Source organism: Mesoplodon densirostris, chromosome 3, assembly GCF_025265405.1.
Source record: "Mesoplodon densirostris isolate mMesDen1 chromosome 3, mMesDen1 primary haplotype, whole genome shotgun sequence".
NCBI classification, from domain to species: domain Eukaryota; kingdom Metazoa; phylum Chordata; class Mammalia; order Artiodactyla; family Ziphiidae; genus Mesoplodon; species Mesoplodon densirostris.
The window spans coordinates 48827886-48851013 of NC_082663.1; the positions used below are offsets into that span (position 1 = coordinate 48827886).

Sequence of the window (23128 nt, forward strand, 5' to 3'; positions counted from 1 at the left end):
ACCTACTGTGTCAGCCTTCCAGCCTATTAGCACATAAACCAGGAGCCACAAACTCACCTGCCTATAGGAGCAGAAACCAAAAATATAAACTCTTATGTGAATTTCCTATTTCTTAAAGTTTTGCAATTAATTAAACTTTCTTTTTAAAACACACAACTTAAACCAGATGTATTCATGAGCCAGATTTGGCCCATAGATCACCAGTCTAGGATGTCAGATATTAACATCATATAACACACAAGCCAGCCAATTTTCCAAAACACTCTTCCCTGCTTCCATGCCCCTTTGTGTTTCCTTTCTGCGTTCTCTTTTCCTCAGTATGCTAACTTATTGCAAGCTACACAGCTCAGTGGATTCTAGGGTGCATGTGAAGTGTGTGTAAAGGCTGCTATACTATCTCACTCACCCTATTCAAGAGTCAGCCGAACTCTGATCTTAATATAAGGAACTGCCATTTTGGAAATGAAGATTTATTACTAGTCACAGTTATGTTGTTAGGTCAGACTGCTGAGATGAAGTATAGTATAAGTAAAGGGTAAGCCTTAAATCTCCAAAAATGTCTCTTTTTTTCATTTTTTTCTTTAAGAACACTTCGATATCCTGTTTCACCTATCAATGACTGTTCTCAGGGTCACAGTTATGGCATAAAGCCAGAATTATTTCATGCAAGAAGCAAAGGAATAACCCTCAAAAGAAATTCATTAACTAAACTAAAAACCATTTCCATTGAAATTGCTGCAGAATTAGCTTCTACGACAAAGTAGACTGATTACCTACTTTAAAGCATTTTATCTAAGGGGATCCTATTCCAATCAAAGTAAGTCAAAAGGTTTCAGGAATGACTAATTCCTCCTGGGATTCAACCTATGTATCTAGTTTGCACAGACCTAGATATGATACGCTTTCCCATAGATTCTAACAGGATTGCTATATTAGATAATCTATGTTATTCGTATAAACAAATTATGGTCCTCCATAACCTAGAAGACTTTCTTCTTTCACTATGTAAAGTTCTAAATACTATGGTTTTCAATGCAGCATGTCTGAAATATATTCACTTGAGAAGGACTGATCAGGGAAGGTTAATATATGTCACCATCTATACACATTAGTCTATTATTGCTGACACCTAAGAATAATAAATTCTCCATTCTATCCATCCTTTTCCACCTCAAAGCCTCTACTGAAAATATTTTAGCTGATGGCTGACTCTAACATCAATTTGGAAACAACCAGCTTTAATTCCTAGATGAGATCAAAATGAACAATTGGGGGTAGAACAGACCAGTGACATCACAAATGTAACTGATGAAAATTGGAACTCATACATTTTTAAACACCTTCCATTTGATTTCCTAGAAGCCAGTGTTCAAATGAGAATTTCTTCAGTCAGCTTCCACTGAGCTTCCAACTGACTCTACCCAGAAAGGCTCTCATTCAGATTCCACAGAGAAATCAAAAGCTTTACAGACAAGCAAAAGCTAAGAGAATTTAGCACCACCAGACCAGCTTTGCAACAAATGCTAAAGGAACTTCTCTAAGTGGAAAAGGAAAGGCCACAACTAGAAACAAGAAAATAACAAACGGAAAAGCTCACTGGTAAAGGCAAACATACAGTAAAGGTTGGAAATCATCTGCACACAAATATGATATCAAAACCAACAACTGCAAGAAAAAGAGAACACAAATGCAGGATATTGGAAATGCACTTGAAATTAAAAGACCAGCAACTTAAAACAATCTTGTTTATATATAGACTGCTATATCAAAACCTCATGGTAACGACAAACCAAAAATCTACAATAGATACACGTGAGAAAGAAAAAGGAATCCAAACACAACACTAAAGTTAATTATCAAATCACAAGAGAATAAAAGAGGAAGGGAAGAAAAAACACCTACAAAAACAAATCCAAAACAATTAACGAAATGGCAGTAAGAACATGCATATCAATAATTATCTTAAATGTAAATGGATTAAATGCTCCAACCAAAAGACACAGACTGGCTGAATGGATATAAAAACAAGACCCATATATATATCATGTCTACAGGAGAACCACTTCAGATCTAGAAACATACAGACTGAAAGTGAGGGGATGGAAAAAGGTATTCCATGCAAATGGAAATCAAAAGAAAGCTGGAGTAGCAATACTCATATCAGACTGTTATAACAGACAAAGAAGGACACTACATAATGATCAAGGAATCAATCCAAGAAGAAGGTATAACAACTGTAAATATATATGCACGCAACATAGGAGCACCTCAATATATAAGGCAAATACTAACAGCCATAAAAGGAGAAATCAACAGTAACACAATAATAGTGGGGGACTTTAACACCAAACTTTCATCAATGGACCATCCAGATGGTCCATCCATTTCTATCAGATCATCCAGATAGAAAACCAATAAGGAAACACAGGCCTTAAGTGACACATTAGACCAGATGAACTTAATTGATATTTATAAAGCATTACATCCAAAAGCAGAATACACATTCTTCTCAAGTGCACATGAAACATTCTCCAGGACTGATCACATGCTGGGACACAAAGCAAGCCTCAGTAAATTTAAGAAAACTGAAATCATATCAAGCAACTTTTCCAACCACAACACTACGAGATTAGAAATCAACCACACACAAAAAAAAAACAGTGAAAAACACAAACACATGGAGGCTAAACAATATGCTACTAAACAACCAAAGCATCACTGAAGAAATCAAAAGGGGAAATCAAAAAATACCTAGAGACATATAAAAATGAAAACACGAAAATCCAAAACCTATGGGATGCAGCAAAAGCAGTTCTAAGGGGGCAGTTCATAGCAATACAATCTTACATCGGGAAACAAGAAAAATCACAAATAAACAACCTAAACTTGCACCTAAAGCAACTAGAGAAAGAACAAACAAAACCCACAGTTAGTAGAAGAAAGAAATCATAAAGATCAGAGCTGAAATAAATGAAATACAAATAAAAAAATAGAAAAGATCAATGAAACTAAAAGCTGGTTCTTTGTAAAGATAAACAAAATTAACAAACCTTTAGCCAGACAGATTAAGAAAAAGAGGGAGAGGACTCAAATCAATAAAATTAGAAATGAAAAAGGAGAAGTTACAATGGACACCACAGAAATACAAAGGATCATAAGAGACTACTACAAGCAACTATATGCCAATAAAAAGGATAACCAAGAAGAAATGGACAAATTCTTAGAAAGGTACAATATCCCAAGAGTGAGCCAGGAAGAAACAGAAAATATGAACAGACCTATCACAAGTACTGAAACCGAAACTGTGATAAAAAAAAAAACTCTCAACAGCAGGACAGGAATAAAGACGCAGACATAGAGAATGGACTTGAGGACACGGGGAAGGGGAAGGGGAAGCTGGGACAAAGAGACAGAGTGGCTTGGACATAATATACACTACCAAATGTAAAACAGATAGCTAGTGGTAAGCAGCCGCATAGCACAGAGAGGTCAGCTTGGTGCTTTGTATCCACCTAGAAGGGTGGGATAGGGAGGGTGGGAGGGAGACGCAAGAGGGAGGAGATATGGGGATGTATGTATATGTATAGCTGATTCACTTTGTTATACAGCAGAAACTAACAAACCATTGCAAAGCAATTATACTCCAATAAAGATGTTAAAAAAAAAAAAAAAACTCCCAACAAACAAAAGTCCAGGACCAGTTGGCTTCACAGGCAAATTCCATCGAACATTTAGAGAAGAGTTAACACCTACCCTTCCGAACTATTCCAAAACATTGCTGAGGAAGGAACACCCCCAAAATCATTCTATGAGGCCACCCTCACCCTGATACCAAAACCAGACAAAGATAACACACAAAAAGAAAATCACAGGCCAATATCATTGATGAACATAGATGCAAAAATCCTCAGCAAAATACTAGCAAACCAAATCCAACACTGCATTACAATGATCATACACTATGATCAAGTCGGATTTATCCCAGGGATGTAAAGATTTTTCAATATCTGCAAATGAATCAGTGTTATACACCACCTCAACAAATTGAAGAATAAAAACCATATGACCATCTCAATAGATGCAAAAGAAGCTTTTGACAAAATTCAACGCCCAGGGCCTCCCTGGTGGCGCAAGTGGTTGAGAGTCCGCCTGCCGATGCAGGGGATACGGGTTCGTGCCCCGGTCTGGGAGGATCCCATATGCCGCGGAGCGGCTGGGCCCGTGAGCCATGGCCGCTGAGCCTGCGCGTCCGGAGCCTGCGCGTCCGGAGCCTGTGCTCCGCAACGGGGGAAGCCACAACAGTGAGAGGCCCGCATACCGCAAAAAAAAAAAAAAAAAAAAAAATTCAACGCCCATTTATGATAAAAAAAAAAACCTCTCCAGAAAGTGGGCATAGAGGGAACATACCTCAGCATAATAAAGGCCATATATGACAAACTTACAGCTAATATCATACTCAACGGTGAAAAGCTGAAAGCACTTCCTCTAAGATCATGTACAAGACAAGGATGTCCACTCTTGCCACTTTTATTCTACATAGTTTTGGAAGTCCTAGTAAAAGCAATCAGAGAAGAAAAAGAAATAAAAGGAATCTAAATTAGAAAAGAAGAAGTAAAACTATCACTGTTTGCAGATGACATAATACTATATATAGAAAATCCTAAAGGTGCCACCAGAAAACTACTAGAGCTCGTCAATGAATCTGGTAAAGTTACAGGATACAAAATTAATACACAGAAATCTGTTGCATTTTTATACACTAACTACGAATGATCAGAAAGAGAAATTAAAGAAACAATCCCATTTACCATCGCATCAAAAAGATTAAAATACCTAGGAATAAACCTACCTAAGGAGACAAAAGACCTGTACTCTGGAAACTGTAAGACACTGATGAAAGAAATCGAATATGACACAAACAGATGGAAAGATATACCATGTTCCTGGACTGGAAGAACCAATATTGCCAAAATGACTATACTACCCAAGGTAATCTACAGATTCAGTGCAATCCCTATCTAATTACAAGTGGCATTTTTCACAGAACTAGAACAAAATCTTTCACAATTTGTATGGAAACACAAAAGACCCCCAATAGCCAAAGCAATCTTGAGAATGGAAAATGGAGCTGGAGGAATCAGGCTCCTGGACTTCAAACTATACTACAAAGCTACAGTAACCAAGACAGTATGGTATTGGCAGAAAAACAGAAATATAGATCAATGAAATAGGATAGAAAGCCAAGAAATAAAACCACGTACCTATGGTTAATTAATCTATAACAAAGGAGGTAAGACTATACACTGGAGAAAAGACAGTCTCTTCAATAAATGGTACTGGGAAAACTGGTGAGCTACATGTAAAAATATGAAATTAGAACATGCTTTAACACCAAACACAAAAATAAACTTAAAATGAATTAAAGACCTAAATGTAAGGCCAGATACTATTAAACTCTTAGAGGAAAACATAAGCAGAACACTCTTTGACATAAATCACAGAAAGATCTTTTTTGATCCATCTCCTAGAGTAATGGAAATAAAAACAAAAACAAATGGGACCTATTAAACTTAAAAGCTTTTGCACAGCAAAGGAAACCATAAACAGGATGAAAAGACAACCCACAGAATGAGAGAAAATATTTGCAAATGATACAACCAACAAGCAATTAATCTCCAAAATTTACAAACAGCTCATGTGGCTCAATATAAAAAAAAACAACACACATAATCAAAAAATGGGCAGAAGACACAGTCCTCGCGGAGAGTTGCCACGGTTTCTTGCTTCAACAGTGCTTGGACAGAACCCGGCGCACGTCCCCCGCTCCGGCTGGCCGCTCAGAGCCAGCCCTTGCCACCACCTCACATCGCCCTCCGACCACCCCAAGGTCCCCACCGCCATTACAGCGCCATGCAGCCACCGCCACTGTTTCACCTCAGCCGCCTGCCATGACGACCGCGTCCCCCTCACAGGTGCACCAGAACTACCACCAGGACTCAGAGGCCGCCATCAACCGCCAGATCAACCTGGAGCTCTACGCCTCCTACGTCTACCTGTCCATGTCGTACTAATTTGACCACGATGATGTGGCTTTGAAGAACTTTGCCAAATACTTTCTTCACCAATCTTGTGAGGAGAGGGAACATGCTGAGAAACTGATGAAGCTGCAGAGCCAACAGGGTGGCCGAATCTTCCTTCAGGATATCAAGAAACCAGACCGTGATGACAGGGAGAATGGTCTGAATGCAATGGAATGTGCGCTACACTTGGAAAAAAGTGTGAATCAGTCACTACTGGAACTGCACAAACTGGCCACTGAGAAAAATGACCCCCATTTGTGTGACTTCATTGAGACTCATTATCTGAATGAGCAGGTGAAATCCATTAAAGAATTGGGTGACCACGTAACCAACTTGCGCACAATGGGGGCCCCCGAATCTGGCATGGCACAGTATCTCTTTGACAAGCACACCCTGGGAAATAGTGAAAATGAGAGCTAAGCCTTAGGCTGGCTTCCCATAGCCACAGGGGTGACTTCCCTGGTCACCAAGACAGTGCATGCATGTTTGGGTTACCTTTACCTTTTCTGTAAGTTGTACCAAAATATCTACAAGTCCTTTCCTTAGTACCATTCCTTCAAATAAAGTAATTTGGTACCCCCCCACAAAAAAAATAAATGGGCAGAAGACCTAAATAGACATTTCTCCAAAGAAGGTACAGGTGGCCAAGAGGCATACGAACAGATAATCAAAATCACTAATTATTAGAGAAATGCAAATCAAAACTACAATGAGATATAACCTCACACCAGTCAGAATGGCCATCATCAAAAAATCTTGAGAGGGTGTGGAGAAAAGGGAACCCTCCTACACTGTTGGTGGGAATGTAAATTGATACAGCCACTGTGGAGAAGCAGTATGGAGGTTCCTTAAGAAAGTAAAAATAGACCTACCTCACGATTCAACAGTTCCACTCCTGGGCATATATCCAGAACAAAACATGGATCAAAAGGATACATGCACCCCAATGTTCACTGCAGCACTGCTTACAATAGCCAAGACATGGAAGCAACCTAAATGTCCACCAACAGATGAATGGATAAAGAAGTGGTACATATGTACAAAAGAATATTACTCAGCCATCAAAATAAATGAAATAATGTCATTTGCAGCAACATGGACGGACCTGGAGATTATCATACTAAGTGAACTCAGACAGAGAAAGACAAATAACATATGATATCACTTATACGTGGAATCTAAAAAAATTGATACAAATAAACTTATTACAAAACAGAAACAGACTCACAGACTTAGAGAATGAACTTATGGTTACCAGAGGGGAAGGTTGGGAGGGAGGGATAGATAGGGAGTTTGGGATTGACATGTACACACTGCTATATTTAAAATAGATAACCAACAAGGATCTACTGTACAGCACAGGGAACTCTGTTCAGTACTCTGTAATAACCTAAATGGGAAAAAGAATAGATACATGTATAACTGAATCACTTTGCTGTTCACCTGAAACTAACACAACATTGTTAATCAACTATACTCCAATAAAAAAATTAAAATTTTTTAAAAATTGGAATTTGTTTTTTTTTAAGTTCCAAGTTCTTTTGTTTCTAAATTCTACCATAAAACATTACGAAAATGGAAAATGAGAAGAAAATCTAAGAAGTGGCTTTTAATCGTGTCTTTAGAATTTGTCTTTTACCAGTCGCATAATGGCATTAAATGGCTATAATGAGAATCTACTCAATTAGTCTTTATGCATCTTAAATAACAGCAAGTAGTCATCATTAGGCATGATATTCACAAGGACATAAGCCCCCAACTCTCCTTGGTGGACAACAAAATACCAAGAAGACCCAGTGGTCTCAAAGCACAGTACTAGGTCTAATCCCTTCATCTGTTCTCAATATTGGTCTCTCTGAGAACAAACTCACTCTTATGTACATGATTTATAATTGTTCCATTTTGCTTCTTATTATGAGAAATCCTATGAAATCTTAAAATTGACGTATTGTGTTAAGAGATCAGGTACATTATTCACATATTGCTGATAACGTTATTTTGTTAGGATACTATGGCTGCATCCCTACTTTCCAACAAGAAAATAAGAGAGGTGTAGAAATCCAAAGTAGAAAGGGAAGAGACGGGGAAGGAGGAATGGGAAGGCGAAGACTGCTAAGCCCACAACACTCAAAACCAAGAGGATGCTAATTCCTACAAATTTACATAACAGAGTATGATACCCACACAGTGATTTGGTCACTAAAGCAAACTTTTGGACAAGAAAACAATAATACTTATTGAACAATCACAACATCAACAGAAAAATCTGATTTCCAAGAAGAAAGGAACAATATCAGAAAAACCTATACCAATAATATTGATTTCTTTTTCCTTTTTACCATGTTTCTTTGACAGTGTAAATTCTGAAATATAAATCTATGTGAGAAGTAGCAACAAGTTTTAGAGAACAGTAGTTACTATATTTTACATGTCACAGATAACAAATAGTCCTACAAAAACCTGTTCCTTCTATAAAAAGAAATAAGATTTCTATATGAAAATATCTCTCTCACACTTGACTATTCATGAAGTCATATCCAGAGTAGTAGATTTACTCATGAAGAGTAAATGTCAAATTTACATTCTTTACCAATAAAGTCATACTTTTTTGTATAGAAATGACATAGAACATATTATTCCTCCCTAAGAAATAAAAACTATTGGTCCTTGTTTAGGTTTCATAACAGAGCTTAACTATTTTCTTTTCCTCCTTTATAGAACAGGACTCCAACTAGGCAAGCATCCCATCTGTTTTTATTTCAAAAAAGCTATGGAAGTTGGGCTAATGGAAGTCTCAAGATAGTGAAAAATGAAATGATTCCATATCAGTAGTGAAGATATACGCTCATTATATTCCAACTTACCTAATACACTGACAAAGGCATCAAAAAGGTGAAACGTAAGCAAAGGCTCTTTCAAGTGACCATAGTAATCAGCTATAGTTTTAAAGACATCTTTTTCAAATCCTAAATACATAGGCTGCTTCAAATCCGAACAATTAGGCCCTGTTAAAAAAGGGAAAGAGAAAGAAAGAGAAACGTTAATGGGGCAATCATCTCTAAGTATTAGTCTCTGTGCATAGGTGTGGTGTGTACAGATAAGATCAGAAAAGTTTTCAAGGAGAAAACTGATACTATACCTTTTGCTTATATAAATATACTTTATGTCTAAATTGAAATCTATTATAAAACAATGAGGGAAATCACTGGCTTACTTCCATTTTCAAAGAAACCAACTCTTTTATGACCTTCTGAAAGGCATTTTTATTAAATGTAAACAGTGATAATTCTCTTTGAAAGAGTCAATATTTCTCCCAGTCTTTTTTCGCCACACAGAATATGGGAACTTAGTTCCCCAACCAGGGATGGAACTCATGCTCCCTGCAGTGGAAGTGTGCAGTCCTAACCACTGGACCGCCAGGGAAGTCCAGATATTTTCCTAGTCTTGACACAGTTAACCAACACAGTAATTACCTCATATATGTAATAGATAAGCTATAAAGCAATTTTTAAAGCTTTTCATTATTTCATCATTGCTATATTATAAAATTCAAGAATCAAGAGTTGAGTGAAATAATTTCTGCCTCTAAACTATTATAGACTAATAAGAATGTATACTCTTTTTCCTAAAGATATTCTGAAAAGGAGATTTTACATTGTGTCTTAAATTCATTCTGACTACAAAACTCTCCATCTGATCACCAACCATCAAAAGATAGTTTATAAAAAATTTAAAATAAAAATTTTAAAGCTGCTCAAACAAAGACTATGGGAGACTGGATAAAATGACCTCTAAATTCCTGTTGAATTCTTTGATCTAAGAGTCTAGGTTTTATTTACCCAACAATGCTTTTGAGTGATCAGTGGCATTGAATGAATTTTTATTAAACAAAATTATAATAGAAAATAACACCAAAGCAGAAACAAACAGATGTTTCTGCTAAAAACAAGTTTAAAAATAAAAAAGATAGTTTATCAAGCAGTCATATTGCAAAGTAACTCTAAGAAACCTGGAACAACCTAGGAACCAAGAAGCCTGGAACAAGTGAGGCAGAGATCCCCTTGTATCAGGGACCAAAGAGGAACAAGAAACTCTTAGCTCTCTACAGAGCTGGCAGCAAACGCCCCCAACAATCCATACACAGATGGCAAGATTTACATCGCCAAGTGGAGAGAAGAACTGGATCTGCCCATGCCTGAGGGAAATGGTAAGTGGTCCACGAGGAGCTGCTTGGCCAGCCTTGTCTATTTCCATCACAGTGTGGAAGAAAGGGACGCAAATGGATTGGCCAGTTCTCGGCCAGCAGAACACAAGACTAACAACTGTACTGGAACAGATCTCTACTCTCGGGACAGCCGGAGAAGCCAGTAAAAACTGATAGGAAGGGCTTCCCTGGTGGCGCGGTGGTTGAGAGTCCGCCTGCCGATGCAGGGGACACGGGTTCGTGCCCCGATCCCGGAGGGTCCCGCATGCCGCGGAGCGGCTGGGCCCGCGGGCCATGGCCGCGGAGCCTGTGTGTCCGGAGCCTGTGCTCCGCAACGGGAGAGGCCACGGCAGTGAGAGGCCCGCGTACAAAAAAAAAAAAAAAAAAAAAAAACTGATAGGAAATTCTTCCTACAGAATCACTGTAACTAAAGAGAAAGTATCAAACAAAAAAGAACAGTTAAGTATTGTGGGCCTTCACATTTCAAGGCCATTGGGACATTGTGGAAACAGCTTTTTGTTGGTCTCCTTTAAAATTCTCTTACCTTTTAATGTTCTAAAATTGACTAAAATAATGAAAATTATTAAATATCTATATGTGTCATACCTCATTAACCTAGCAGCAAACATAGCCATTTTTACTTGCTTCCTCCTCTATAATACCCCAAGCTTAGTCAGTTGAAATAGTGGGATATGTCTCAGCAAGCAATACACATTGCCTTGAATTACTCCCTCCCAGGATAATATGCAGTTCATTCTAAGCAGTTGTACCCCTTTGTGAACACTTCATCATTCTTGATAAAAATATGCAAAAACAAGCCAAAAAAAGGTCTCCCTAAAAATGCCAGTGCATGGCAAGCCCTATGAGAGGAGGCCATAGTTCTAAGATCTTTTGTTTCTCTATCATGTTGAATTTCAGAATATTTTTTAATCTAGTTTTTATAAATGTTATTCCTGAAAGACTTTGGAAAACAACTGTTTACATCCACTTTTTATTGGATTCTTGCAATCTATGTGCACAAGGAAGAAAAACAGTTAACCTGGTTTTGTATTTATTTAGCATCAGTCCCTCATTCTGTGGCCCACCATGAGGCTGGCCAACAACAAAAGCACCCAGGCCAATGGTCTGCAATAAATGCAGATGGGCCCAAAGGGAAGAGATGAGCAGTAAAACTACAGAAAAAGAGGCACAGGGCCTTCAAAATCTCATATAATCAGCCTATCCTTTCTGTTCCCTATTAGAGGACTATAATGGGAACCTAGACTCATTAAGAATAAGAAGGATAAGTACAGACCATGACTTTGATAAGACTCAAAGTAAATTTGGGGAGGCCAATGAGAATTTGGAAAAATTAATAATTTTATACAACTATTCAAAAGGCTGACCTCGCCCTTTGGCCACCTTTTTTTCTTTGACATGTAAACAAGCACGTTTATGGATGTGCCAACCATCTGTAAAGCATTGCACTTGATACGTGTGAGAGGTGTCCCTGTTCCCAAGAATTTCCACCTAACATAACATTAATGTGGTGAACATTACTAAGTCGATCCTCACATCTTTCCTCTCCATTGATAATTCCAGTTATTCTAACCTTTCTGCAGAAGTTTTGCGGCATTATGTATAAATCTTACTTGAGGGAAAATTATACTCTTCATTACATTTTGATCGCCATTGAGAATTCAACATCATAACCACACCTTAAAATATACTTTACAATGTATTATAGCCTAGACTTGTTATACTGGCTTCCTCTGTTCATTCCCAGTTGATCAACTTCCAAAATCCTTGGTTTTCCAAAATTTCATAAATGGGTCATTTAACCCATTTATACCTTCTATTTTGTCATTCCAGCCAAAGATATAATTTAGATTAATTTACTACAAATGACTGAGAAAGAATAAAAAGCACTCCCCCAAACTAAAAACCAAAGGACTCTACATCTCAGAGGGGTTCCAAAACATGAACCAAAAACCTATGAAAATCTTAATAGTTAAACACAGAGAACTTTGGGCTTCTCACAAACTAACATTGCTATTTATATTTAGGATGATTGTATATAATCATTTTCTACATATTACCACTGAGATCACCCACAGTGAGCTGAACAGTTATTTTAGCTTCATTCTATAATCAAACAAAACTAACTTCAGTGAAATTAATAATTCAGAGCCTACTAATTCAAGAATTTATACACGTATCTCTGTACATGCTAGTCTTACCCAAAAGGGAAGAAAGAAACCACCTCTCTGAGGTGATCTTTGAGACTCAAAGGACCCTATAGACCAAATATCACCATTATCAGTCAGCTAAAATAACTAGAATTCTTCTCATTAAAATCACTTGTTTGGGTTAAGCCATTAACCATTAGAATCCCTTCTTTGGGTTAAGCCTTCTGAAAATCCCAGAAAAACAGTAGTGTTAATGAGATACCATAATAACTCATTTCTTCACAGTGCCTATGATATCCAGTGAAGGAGATTTCATATGCCTATGAAAAACTTCAGAGGGGCCGCCCTGGTCCAGACACCTCATTTTACAGCCAAATTGCTGAAATGGCCTTTTCTGTTTTCTGCATGCATGTTCTTCTCCTTCCAAACCATGCTGCATACCAATTAGATTAGTTTTCTAAAACATTTCTCTCCAACTTAAACCAATGCCCTATAAAAAGCCAATGGGAAACGGGATCTGCTGAGTAAACTGATGAGGTAAATATAAGGCATACTTAGGAATAAAAATTTATGTTTTAGGAATAAAAACCTATAAACTGTTAACAGGCATTTATCTATTAAAATATTGCATTCAATATTACTAATTATTCTTTCCTGTGACGAAGCATTCAGAAGAAGCAGTATGGACCTTATCTGTAGTGTGATTATATCCACAAGAAAATGGAAGCACAAAACCCCTTTAAAAATGCTCTGTAGGGCTTCCCTGGTGGCGCAGTGGTTGGGAGTCCACCGGCCGATGCAGGGGACACGGGTTCGTGCCATGGTCCGGGAAGATCCCACATGCCGCGGAGCGGCTGGGCCCGTGAGCCATGGCCGCTGAGCCTGCGCGTCCGGAGCTTGTGCTCCGCAACGGGAGAGGCCACAACAGTGAGAGGCCCGCGTACTGCAAAAAAAAAAAAAAAATGCTCTGTAACTCAGCCCTTTCACTAAGTCACAAATTTATCATTATAAGCACAGTAATCCCCAAACAATTAACTGCCAGTCTCAAAGGTCTCAAATCAATGTTCAGGGCACTGAGCAAAAAAAATTTCTAATTTAGGGCACTAATTTCTGTTAATTTCATAAAAATGGCAGGTACTTAGTACTTACAATTTGCCAAACACTTCATAGCTGACAGTACCCAGTGAGGAAGTTCTTCTGCAGAAAAAGGAAAATAAAAAGATGTTTTATTCAATTATATATAATTGAAGGGATTATATACACACTTGGTATCATAAGAATGATACTTGCCCAAGTAATATGAAACATACCTGCTAATCACAAATCACCTGCTTATGTATCAGAACATTTAAAAGATAATTTTTCCTTAGCAGTGATGTTACAGCACGTGATTATATAAACCATAACTATAAATTTCTCTAAAGACAAGATGCACTTGTATAAGTTTTAGGGAAAAGAAGAAATCTGATAGTTTGTTCCAAAGAAACACTAACAAACAAATCAATTATCCTAAGAATTTTAGAAAGAGAAGAAAAAAACATAAAAAGCAAAAGTATGAGTCATCAAATGCATTTATGAAACCATTTCACCAGATACCTTAAAAAAAAAGTTAAATTCTGTATGTCCGATGTCCAATATAAGTATCATTTTACATGTTTCAATTTTCAAAATGTCTTAAGGCAAGAAAGTTCCACTGACATATCAATATAGGTTATTAGTATTAGGACAGCCTTAAAATAATAATCACTAGCATTGCTACAAAAAAACCCAGCTGAGCCATTTGGTACAGGGTCTCTTCCCCTGGCCCTGCCACAGACATCTGATGAGCGGGGCCAGCACTCATGCTTCCACTTCTCACCTTCTCCACTATCTGTGAAACTGCAAAGACACTGGTTGGTTGACTTGTATTAGAGCTAATGAACCTGAGGCTTGTAAAGTGCTCTCTTCTTTCTGAAGAATGTACTTAATAAAATAAAAGACAACTGATCGGGGCTCCCCTGGTGGTGCAGTGGTTAAGAATCCACCTGCCAATGCAGGGGACACAGGTTCGAGCCCTGGTCCGGGAAGATCCCACATGCCGCAGAGCAACTAAGCCCATGCGTCACAACTACTGAGCCTGCGAGCCACAACTACTGAGTCCACGTGCCACAACTACTGAAGCCTGCGCACCTAGAGCCCATGCTCTGCAACAAGAGAAGCCACCGCAATGAGAAGCCTGCACACTGCAACGAAGAGTAGCCCTTGCTCACCGCAACTAGAGAAAGCCGGTGTGCAGCAACGAAGACCCAACACAGCCAAAAATAAAAAATTAATTAGTTAAATAAATTTTTAAAAAAAGACAACTGATCATCCAACTGGTAGCTGAAAGTATTCATGTTTGCTGTACTCAGAGAACGTGGAAGGATTTTAGATGTACTTCAAAGGCAACAATAACCCCCTCATTCTATGTAATTTAATTTTATATGTTGATATTAACCTGACAACTCATGAAGTCACAAATCTGTTTATTTCTGTTTCCTAATGTTCTTCATTCCTGATAGAGGGGCTTTAAAGGGGAAGTGTTTCATGTTTCAAAGACACATTCTGCTCATGTCAGGAAACCTGGCCTAGAAAAACCTCTTCCTCTCTCACTGCTCAGGCTCCTTCTAGGCCAGGTTTGTTTGCTGCCCAGGAGCCTCCAGCCCTACATCTAATAACTTACAAAAGCCCAAAAGTACTATACCATCTTCCCACATCCAAACGTCATTCTAGCTCCAGCTAATTCCTAGGATCAAGTGTTTGAAGTAAAAGAAGAGTCCATCCAATTCTGTTCTATCTCTTATCCAGGGGAAGAAAATTTTTTAATCAGTTTGGGGATTCTGGCTCACTACAGTTACCAGGACCTTATTTTTCCTAATCAAAAACCAGGATAGGCGGCTGCTAAATGTCTTTTTTCCCAATTTGTAAACTGGCTTGGAGGAAAAAGTAAAAAATTAAAGTACCTTCAACATCTGGAAAGCTACCTTTATTAAAAAGGAAAAAAAAAATGACATAAACCAAGACTATCCCAGAAAATCTGACACAGAGACAACATAATGAAAAGGTCAGTGAGAGCTCTAAAAAAATCAGTCAGACCCCGGGACCCACATAAAAACTGACTCAAGCTTTCTGTTAGGCATTAAACTTACTCACTTCTCAGGTATTTTCTGGGGATGATAAAGAACCACTTAATGCCCTGTGTGGCTAACACTTAACTAGCATCTGGATGGATCTTGCTGAGGCTTTCACTCCTGGGTATTCATCTTTCTATGACATTTCCTGACTCCAAACAATGAGTTTAAAGGTCTCTGGAAGTGAGCTAAGGCTATATGTAATGAGGGGGTAAACATATGTAAGGTTTAGGCAAGGGTCAAATAGAAGCTGATGGACCTGTACAGCCAATGTACTAGGTCAACCGGGAACAAAATGGCTTTTATGCACTTACTTGACTTGTCATCAAGGATAACAACTCCCTGCTTGCTCACACTATATACATTATGGATGATGAACTTGGAGTTGACAAGATTAACGTCTAAAACTTCTTCTAAGGAATCCAGGCCAAGGATTTTCTGTAAACTAAAAAAGATAAATAATGATTAAATTAATTAGTTACTTTAAAAAAATCATTATCTGCCCAAGAACTGGCACTGTAAAAGATCAGTCTTTAGAATGTGCTGTTTTCGTACATTTCACCCAATCTTTGTGGGGCAAAAAGGCTAGACATCGCATATATAAAACAAACTTAAAAGAGATCATTTTTTTATTAACATAGTACTACACTAATTTAAAAACACAACACACTGAATGTCAAGAAAATGACTTTTTAAGTAAAATATTATAATAACAAAAACTAGCTTATCCAATGATGAGAAACTGCTGTGAGTACATCTTTATAAGAATTAAAAAAAAAAAAAACTTTCTATGACCTTGTTAACTTTAATTACCTACTGTACATCAAATATCTAGGAGACCAAATTTTCCATTACATGTTTCATTAAGCTTAAGATTTCAGTGTAACTAGAAAGTTTAAAGACTTTTACATCACTAATTATTAGAGAAATACAAATCAAAACTATGAGTTACCACCTCACACTGGTCAGAATGGTTACCATCAAAAAGTCTGCAAATAATAAATGCTGGAGAGGGTGTGGAGAAAAGGGAACCCTCCTATACTGTTGGTGGGAATATAAATTGGTGCAGCCACTATGGAAAACAGTCTGGAAGTTCCTTAAAAAACTGACAATAGAGCTACCATATGATCCAGCAATCCTACTCCTGGGCATATATCCGGAAAAGATGAAAACTCTAATTCAAAAAGATATATGCATCCCAAGGTTCACTGCAGCACTATTTACAATAGCCCAGACACACAAGCAACCTAAGTGTCCATTGACAGATGAATGGATAAAGATATGGTACATATACACAATGGAAATTACTCAGCCATAAGAAAGAATGAAATATTGCCATCTGCAGCAACATGGATGGACCTACAGATTATCATACTAAGTGAAGGGAGCAAGACAGAAAAAGACTAATATTATATGATATCACTTATATGTGGAATCTAAAAAAATAATACAAATCAACTTATTTACAGAACAGAAATAGAGTCACAGACATAGAAACAAATTTATGGTTACCAAAGGTTAAAGGGGAGGGGTAGGGATAAATTAGGAGTATGGGATTAACAGATACACACCACTATATATAAAATAGATAAAACATCAAGGATTTACTGTATAGCACATGGAACTATATTCAATATCTTGTAATAACCTATAATGGAAAAGAATCTGAAGCTGTACACCTGAAACTAACACAATTTGTAAATCAACTATAGTTAAATTTAAAAAAACAAAAATAAAAATAATTAAACATTAGGTAATTTTGTACCAGTGGCAAAAAAAAAAAGAATTTTTAAAGTTCTATTCTTAACTAGTATATAAATGACAACAGAAAATTCCTAGAATTCAGTTAAATTATGTTTGCTAAGCAGCATAGCTGCAAATAATGCAATCAAATTTGAGAGTTTTATACACAGTTTCAGAAAATTAAATATGCAGAGAGTAGTAGAGAAGCAAAACAGAAAAAAAAAGAGAAAAATACTTAAAGTTCTCATTAATACCAAATGCACATACTATGATAATGTCATAGTCTTCCATATCTCTTCTACATTGGCCTCTGTCAGCTGTCTGCGGTGGACAAGACGGCAAGCCGGCACCTCTCCAATAGCAATGCTGTGACGCTTGTACCACATCTCAGAATTCTAATTGGGGTGGGGGAGGAGAGTAAAACAGAAAGAGAGAGATTAAGTATTTCAATAGACAGAGGTATGATTTTATGAGAAATTTCTTTGATTTGGTTATTTTTAACTTGTTTTAAAATAATAATTTGAAACATTAACTTTCTTTGCATGGACTGCAGAGTAATAAAGTATGACTCAAATATCAGGTCATATCATAAATGAATATTCAAGAATTGCAAAAGAGCTATGGCAATAAGCATGACATTAGCTATTTTTCCCTGTGGGAGTTCCAACTAATCAGTGTAGTAGCAGTAAAATAAAATTTCATTAATTCAAACTACTTAATATCGAGGAATATCTATCCAAATTCACACACTGTCCAAATTAAGTGATTGTTTAAAATAACATTAAAGTCTATTACTTTCAAGAATTCTCTGTTTTTTATAAGGAAAGATCAAATAAGTACAATGTTAGATAGCAGGCCCCAGATCTTAGGCATCTGAAGAAGGCAGGAAAAAAAAGAGCTCCACAAGGACAGCTGGAGATGGCCAGGAAGAAAAACTAAAGCCCAGAGAAGTTAAGTAATTTGCTCAAAGTCACACAGCTTTAGCGCTTCAACATTCTTAGCACCTCCCTTCTCACATTTAGGCTACTACACAGAAATCTTAAAATTTCCTTTTGGTAATCACAGAGAGGAACTATGAACTTTTAAAGGCAAAACATATAAGAAATCACCTACAAAGGATTTTTATAATAGTTTTTTGCATAAGTGTCATTATAGAAAAATCTTATTAATTGGAAAAATGAACTGGAAAGTTGTTTTTTTGATGTGGTTTTTGGTTTCGTTTTTGGAGAATTACTGAACTACAAAAGAAACTTGAAGGTCACATGGATTTGTGACTTTTTTTTTTAAAGTATCCAGATTAGGTGTTCTCTTTTAAAGGCAGGAATATCAGTTGTTGCATTTGCCTAGCAAATCCACTTCTAAAGCTTACCTTAAAGATATACTCAACTATTTATCTGTAAAGGTACTGTTCATTGCATTGTTTACACACATACTGAAAAAGCTGAAAACATGGTACATATCTAACAGTAAAGAACTGGATAAATAAACCATAATCCTTTATAGACATGATGCAGATATTAAAAATGATGTTGAATGTTGAATAACATGAAAAAATGGACACAATACACTGTTCTAAGTGAAGAATATAGGCTACCAAAACAGCACAGCATGATCTCATTTTGTTGTTAAAAACATGCGTGGAAAAAATAAAACACAACAAAAATGTTAATATTAATTCTCTCTGGATGATATTATGAGTAATTTTTTTTGTCTCTACCTATGAACAATTCTGTTAATAACAGCAATAGCAGTTAACAGTTTCTGAAAACCTGTGTGTCAGGCACCTTCTAAACACTTTATAGATAGGAAGTCACTTGATTCTCATAATGACCTTACCCCAGGGGGGTGTTTTCATTCCACTTTCAACAAAAAGAAAACAGACACAGACACAGTGAATAAAACAGAGAAACAAGATCACACAGCTAGTAAATGAAGGAGCCAAGATTCAAATCCAGCTGTCTGTCTCCAGAGCTCACACTTGTACTCTCCACATTACACTGCCCCTCAGCAAACACAACAAATCATTTTATTTGCCTCACTTCATTTTATTTTATAAAATGGCTAGGCAAGAGAGAGGATAGGACAGAACAAAAACAAAAACGAACAAGCAAAGTGGAGGCAGAGATACAAAGAGGGCAAGTAAGATAGAAGAAATGAATACGAGCGCAGGTCCTTTAAGAAAGATGGACTGGTTCTCTATTGACTACTAACTTCATCAACCTAAAACCTGCATAAAGCCCAACTGGGGAAACAGATCCTGCTCTGCCATTCTTCCTCTGGACAGTCCTCTTCCTCCGGACAGCCCAAGCTTTAGAGGAACTGTAGCAAGTGAGGAGCTCAAACCTCCACCACTTGATTTAGGGGGAAGTACAAGAAAAGGCAAGAGCAACATTATCAGAAATATACATACAGACGACCAGCGACATGACAAGCTGTGGGGGAAATGTTTGATGGATCCGAGACACTGGTATACCACCACTTCAGGGCTGATGAAAAATTAGAAACTGAAAACAGAAGAGAGAAGAGAGACGACACTGTCCTCTTCATTGGTGCACGAAAGTGTGCTAACGACCAGCTGGTCTTCCTAAAGGTTCACAGAACCAAAAAGAACAAAAAAGGGAAATTATTATATCGATGACATAAATACACATTAGTTTAATATGGGATTTTACCTCTTTTGTATAAACAATACTGGATGACATTATAATGAAAAAACGTCTGTTGAATAACCACTCTACTGATGGGGTCATATTAGGTGTTTAAACACAAGTGTTAAAAAAAAATGAACCTGATTTCATGGAGCTGACATTTTAACTTGCTTAAGTACAGGAACTATCAGCTAGACCTTAATTAAGTTCTCCTCATTAGTAATGAATTAAATAGTCCTCAAATACCCCTTGTGCTCACTCTTTCAGAGTAGTTCCACTTTGTTTTCTAATAATCTATCATCGTATTGAATACTTGACTAGACTATGAGCCCTTTTGGAGGAAAAACCGTATTACATACAACTGCATCTGTAGAACCTGGCAGGATGCATGGCACACAGTAGACAATCAACAAATCTTTGTTGAATGAATGTTAATGACTTTCAAATACGACCTCTCGTCTAAGTTCTAGAGCTTTTATCTCCATCTGCCTCTTAGATACTTCCATTTAATACAACCCACCTTTCTCATCAAACATATTTAAAACTACATTCATCACTGGCCCTGACAAATCTGCAAGTTCATATGGAGTCCCCATTTCTGTCACTGGTGCCACTCTTCTTCTTGAATTATTTTTATTTATTTTTTTTTTTTTTGCGGTATGCGGGCCTCTCACTGTTGTGGCCTCCCCCGTTGCGGAGCACAGGCTCCGGATGCGCAGGCTCCGGATGCACAGGCCCAGCGGCCATGGTTCACGGGCCCAGCCGCTCCGCGGCATATGGGATCCTCCCAGACCGGGGCACGAACCCGTATCCCCTGCATCGGCAGGCGGACTCTCAACCACTGTGCCACCAGGGAGGCCCTCTTGAATTATTTTTGATAAAGCCTAAGCTGCTTGATTATTCTCTCCAAACGGAGATACAATATAACCTCTGTTAAAAAATTTTTTTTCTTTCAATCACATTGCCTAAAAATGTTTACAACATATCTTTGCAAACGTATGAACTGGACATCCAGTCCTGTAAGACTAGATTAACTTAAAACATTGGTGTTAGTACGATTCTTAAAAACTGCCATAGAAAATTTTTGACTGTATTTTATTTTTTAGCATTATGGCAATCTTAATAGTTTTCTACTGAGGATATTTCAAGGAAAAAGTACACCCCCAAAAAGGTAGTTTATTCTACAATGTGCTTAGGTTTCCCAAAAGTAGCAGAACCTACCTTTGTTCATATTGTGTCAGGACTCACTCCACAATCTTCCATGTCCCAAACTTCACACTTTCAACTGGTAATAATTATAACAAAGTTCAGGAAGAGAAGAGAAAGAGAGAGAAGAGGAAAATTATAGAATAGAAAGGAAAAGGAAATTATAAGGGAGTTTTAAGAGAAAACTGCTCAGTCTAAACATATGAAAACAGCTACCATATATTCAGTCACAGTGTCAACAGGCAAGAGTGAAAAAATGCAAAAGCCAATCCTCCTGTGTTACTAGTCTCTCAGCTATTAACGGATGATATTGTTTTAAAGTGCTTTCAGACCATTGTTTCCAAGGGACCGACAGAAAAACTGGACTAAGCCTGATGGTTCACAGACTATTTCTTATCTTTCCCTCTGCTAGTCCTCCAGCTTCTGTAATGGCACTTACCATCACAACTGGCCTCACTGGGATATTCTCTTGTGAAGTGCCTGGTAGGGGATCATTCCATTCTGGAAATTTAATAACATCCTTTTGATATGGGGGCCTCTTTGGATATGGTCTCAGGGGTGAGGAAGGAGGAAATCTAAAAACCAAGAAGAAAATATTATTGCAGTCAGTGGGAAACACAGATATTTTAACAATAGTCCCCACTTCTTTTATCCTTGAGAGTTTATATAATTCCAAACTTCAGGTAATGAATTCATACTTAAATCATTACACACGGCTAATAGTACCCAACAACATGATTTTCTTAGAGCATTCATTCGGCCACAGCTGATGAGCCTCTTGCAGGGCATGCAGACCCCACACCTTTTCCTCGTCTTCGTGGCCAGGTTGGCTGCGCCAGCTCCCCCCAAGGCGGACGATGAGGAGGAGGAATGATCCTGCAGGCAGTCTGCCAGATTGGCAATTTGAAGCACACTGTCTGTACGGCTGCTGAGTCTGCTGTAGGGGAGTAAAGGGCTGTCATGACGATGACTCCTGGAGCCGTGTGGCTGACAGGGTCTTGGTGCTCTGGCCGGTGTCAGGCCTGAGCCTCTGAGGTGGGAGAACCGAGCTCAGGACATTGGTCCATCAGAGACCTCCCAGCCCCGCGTAGTATCAAACAGTGAAAGCTCTCCCAGAGATCTCCATCACAACTCTAAGACCCAGCTCCACTCAACGACCAGCAAGCTATAGTGCTGGACACCCTATTCCAAACAACTAGCAGGACAAGTACACAACCCCACCCATTAGCAGAGAGGCTGCCTAAAATCATAATAAATTCACAGACACCCCAAAACACACCACTGGACGTGGTCCTACCCACGAGAAAGACAAGATCCAGCCTCATCCACCAGAACACAGGCACCAGTCCCCTCCACCAGGAAACCTACACAACCCACTGAACCAACCTTAGCCACTGGGGACAGACACCAAAAACAACGGGAAATATAAACCTGCAACCTGCAAAAAGGAGACCCCAAACACAGTAAGTTAAGCAAAATAAGAAGACAGAAAAATACACAGATGCTCCAGATTAAGGAGCAAGGTAAAAACCCACCAGACAAAACAAATGAAGAGGAAATAGGCAGTCTACCTGAAAAAGAATTCAGAGTAATGATAGTAAAGATGATCCAAAATCTTGGAAATAGAATGGAGAAAATACAAGAAACATTTAACAAGGACCTATAAGAACTAAAGAGCAAACAAACAATGATGAACAACACAATAAATGAAATTAAAAATTCTCTAGAAAGAATCAATAGCAGAATAACTGCGGCAGAAGAACGGATAAGTGTCCTGGAAGATAAAATAGTGGAAATAATTACCACAGAGCAGAATAAAGAAAAAAGAATGAAAAGAATTCAGGACAATCTCAGAGACCTCTGGGACAATATTAAACACACAAACATTCGAATCTTAGGGGTTCCAGAAGAAGAAGAGGAAAAAAAAGTG

The 23128-nt window shown here is 37.8% G+C and overlaps 1 protein-coding gene and 1 pseudogene across 2 annotated transcripts in view; one reads left to right on the top strand and one right to left on the bottom strand.

Moving 5' to 3' along the window:
* The window catches only part of DEPDC1B (DEP domain containing 1B), a 105871-nt gene that overhangs the window by 37947 nt on the left and 44796 nt on the right, over positions 1-23128 (bottom strand). For both annotated transcript variants that reach the window (XM_060092917.1, XM_060092918.1), the window contains exons 3-7: positions 21638-21773; positions 17612-17739; positions 15916-16046; positions 13602-13649; positions 8945-9085 (exon numbers count right to left, since the gene is read on the bottom strand). In XM_060092917.1, coding sequence (XP_059948900.1) covers positions 8945-9085; positions 13602-13649; positions 15916-16046; positions 17612-17739; positions 21638-21773 — 584 coding nt within the window. The remainder of the gene's footprint in view (positions 1-8944; positions 9086-13601; positions 13650-15915; positions 16047-17611; positions 17740-21637; positions 21774-23128) is intronic.
* Positions 5949-6615, top strand: LOC132486140 (ferritin heavy chain-like; annotated as a pseudogene).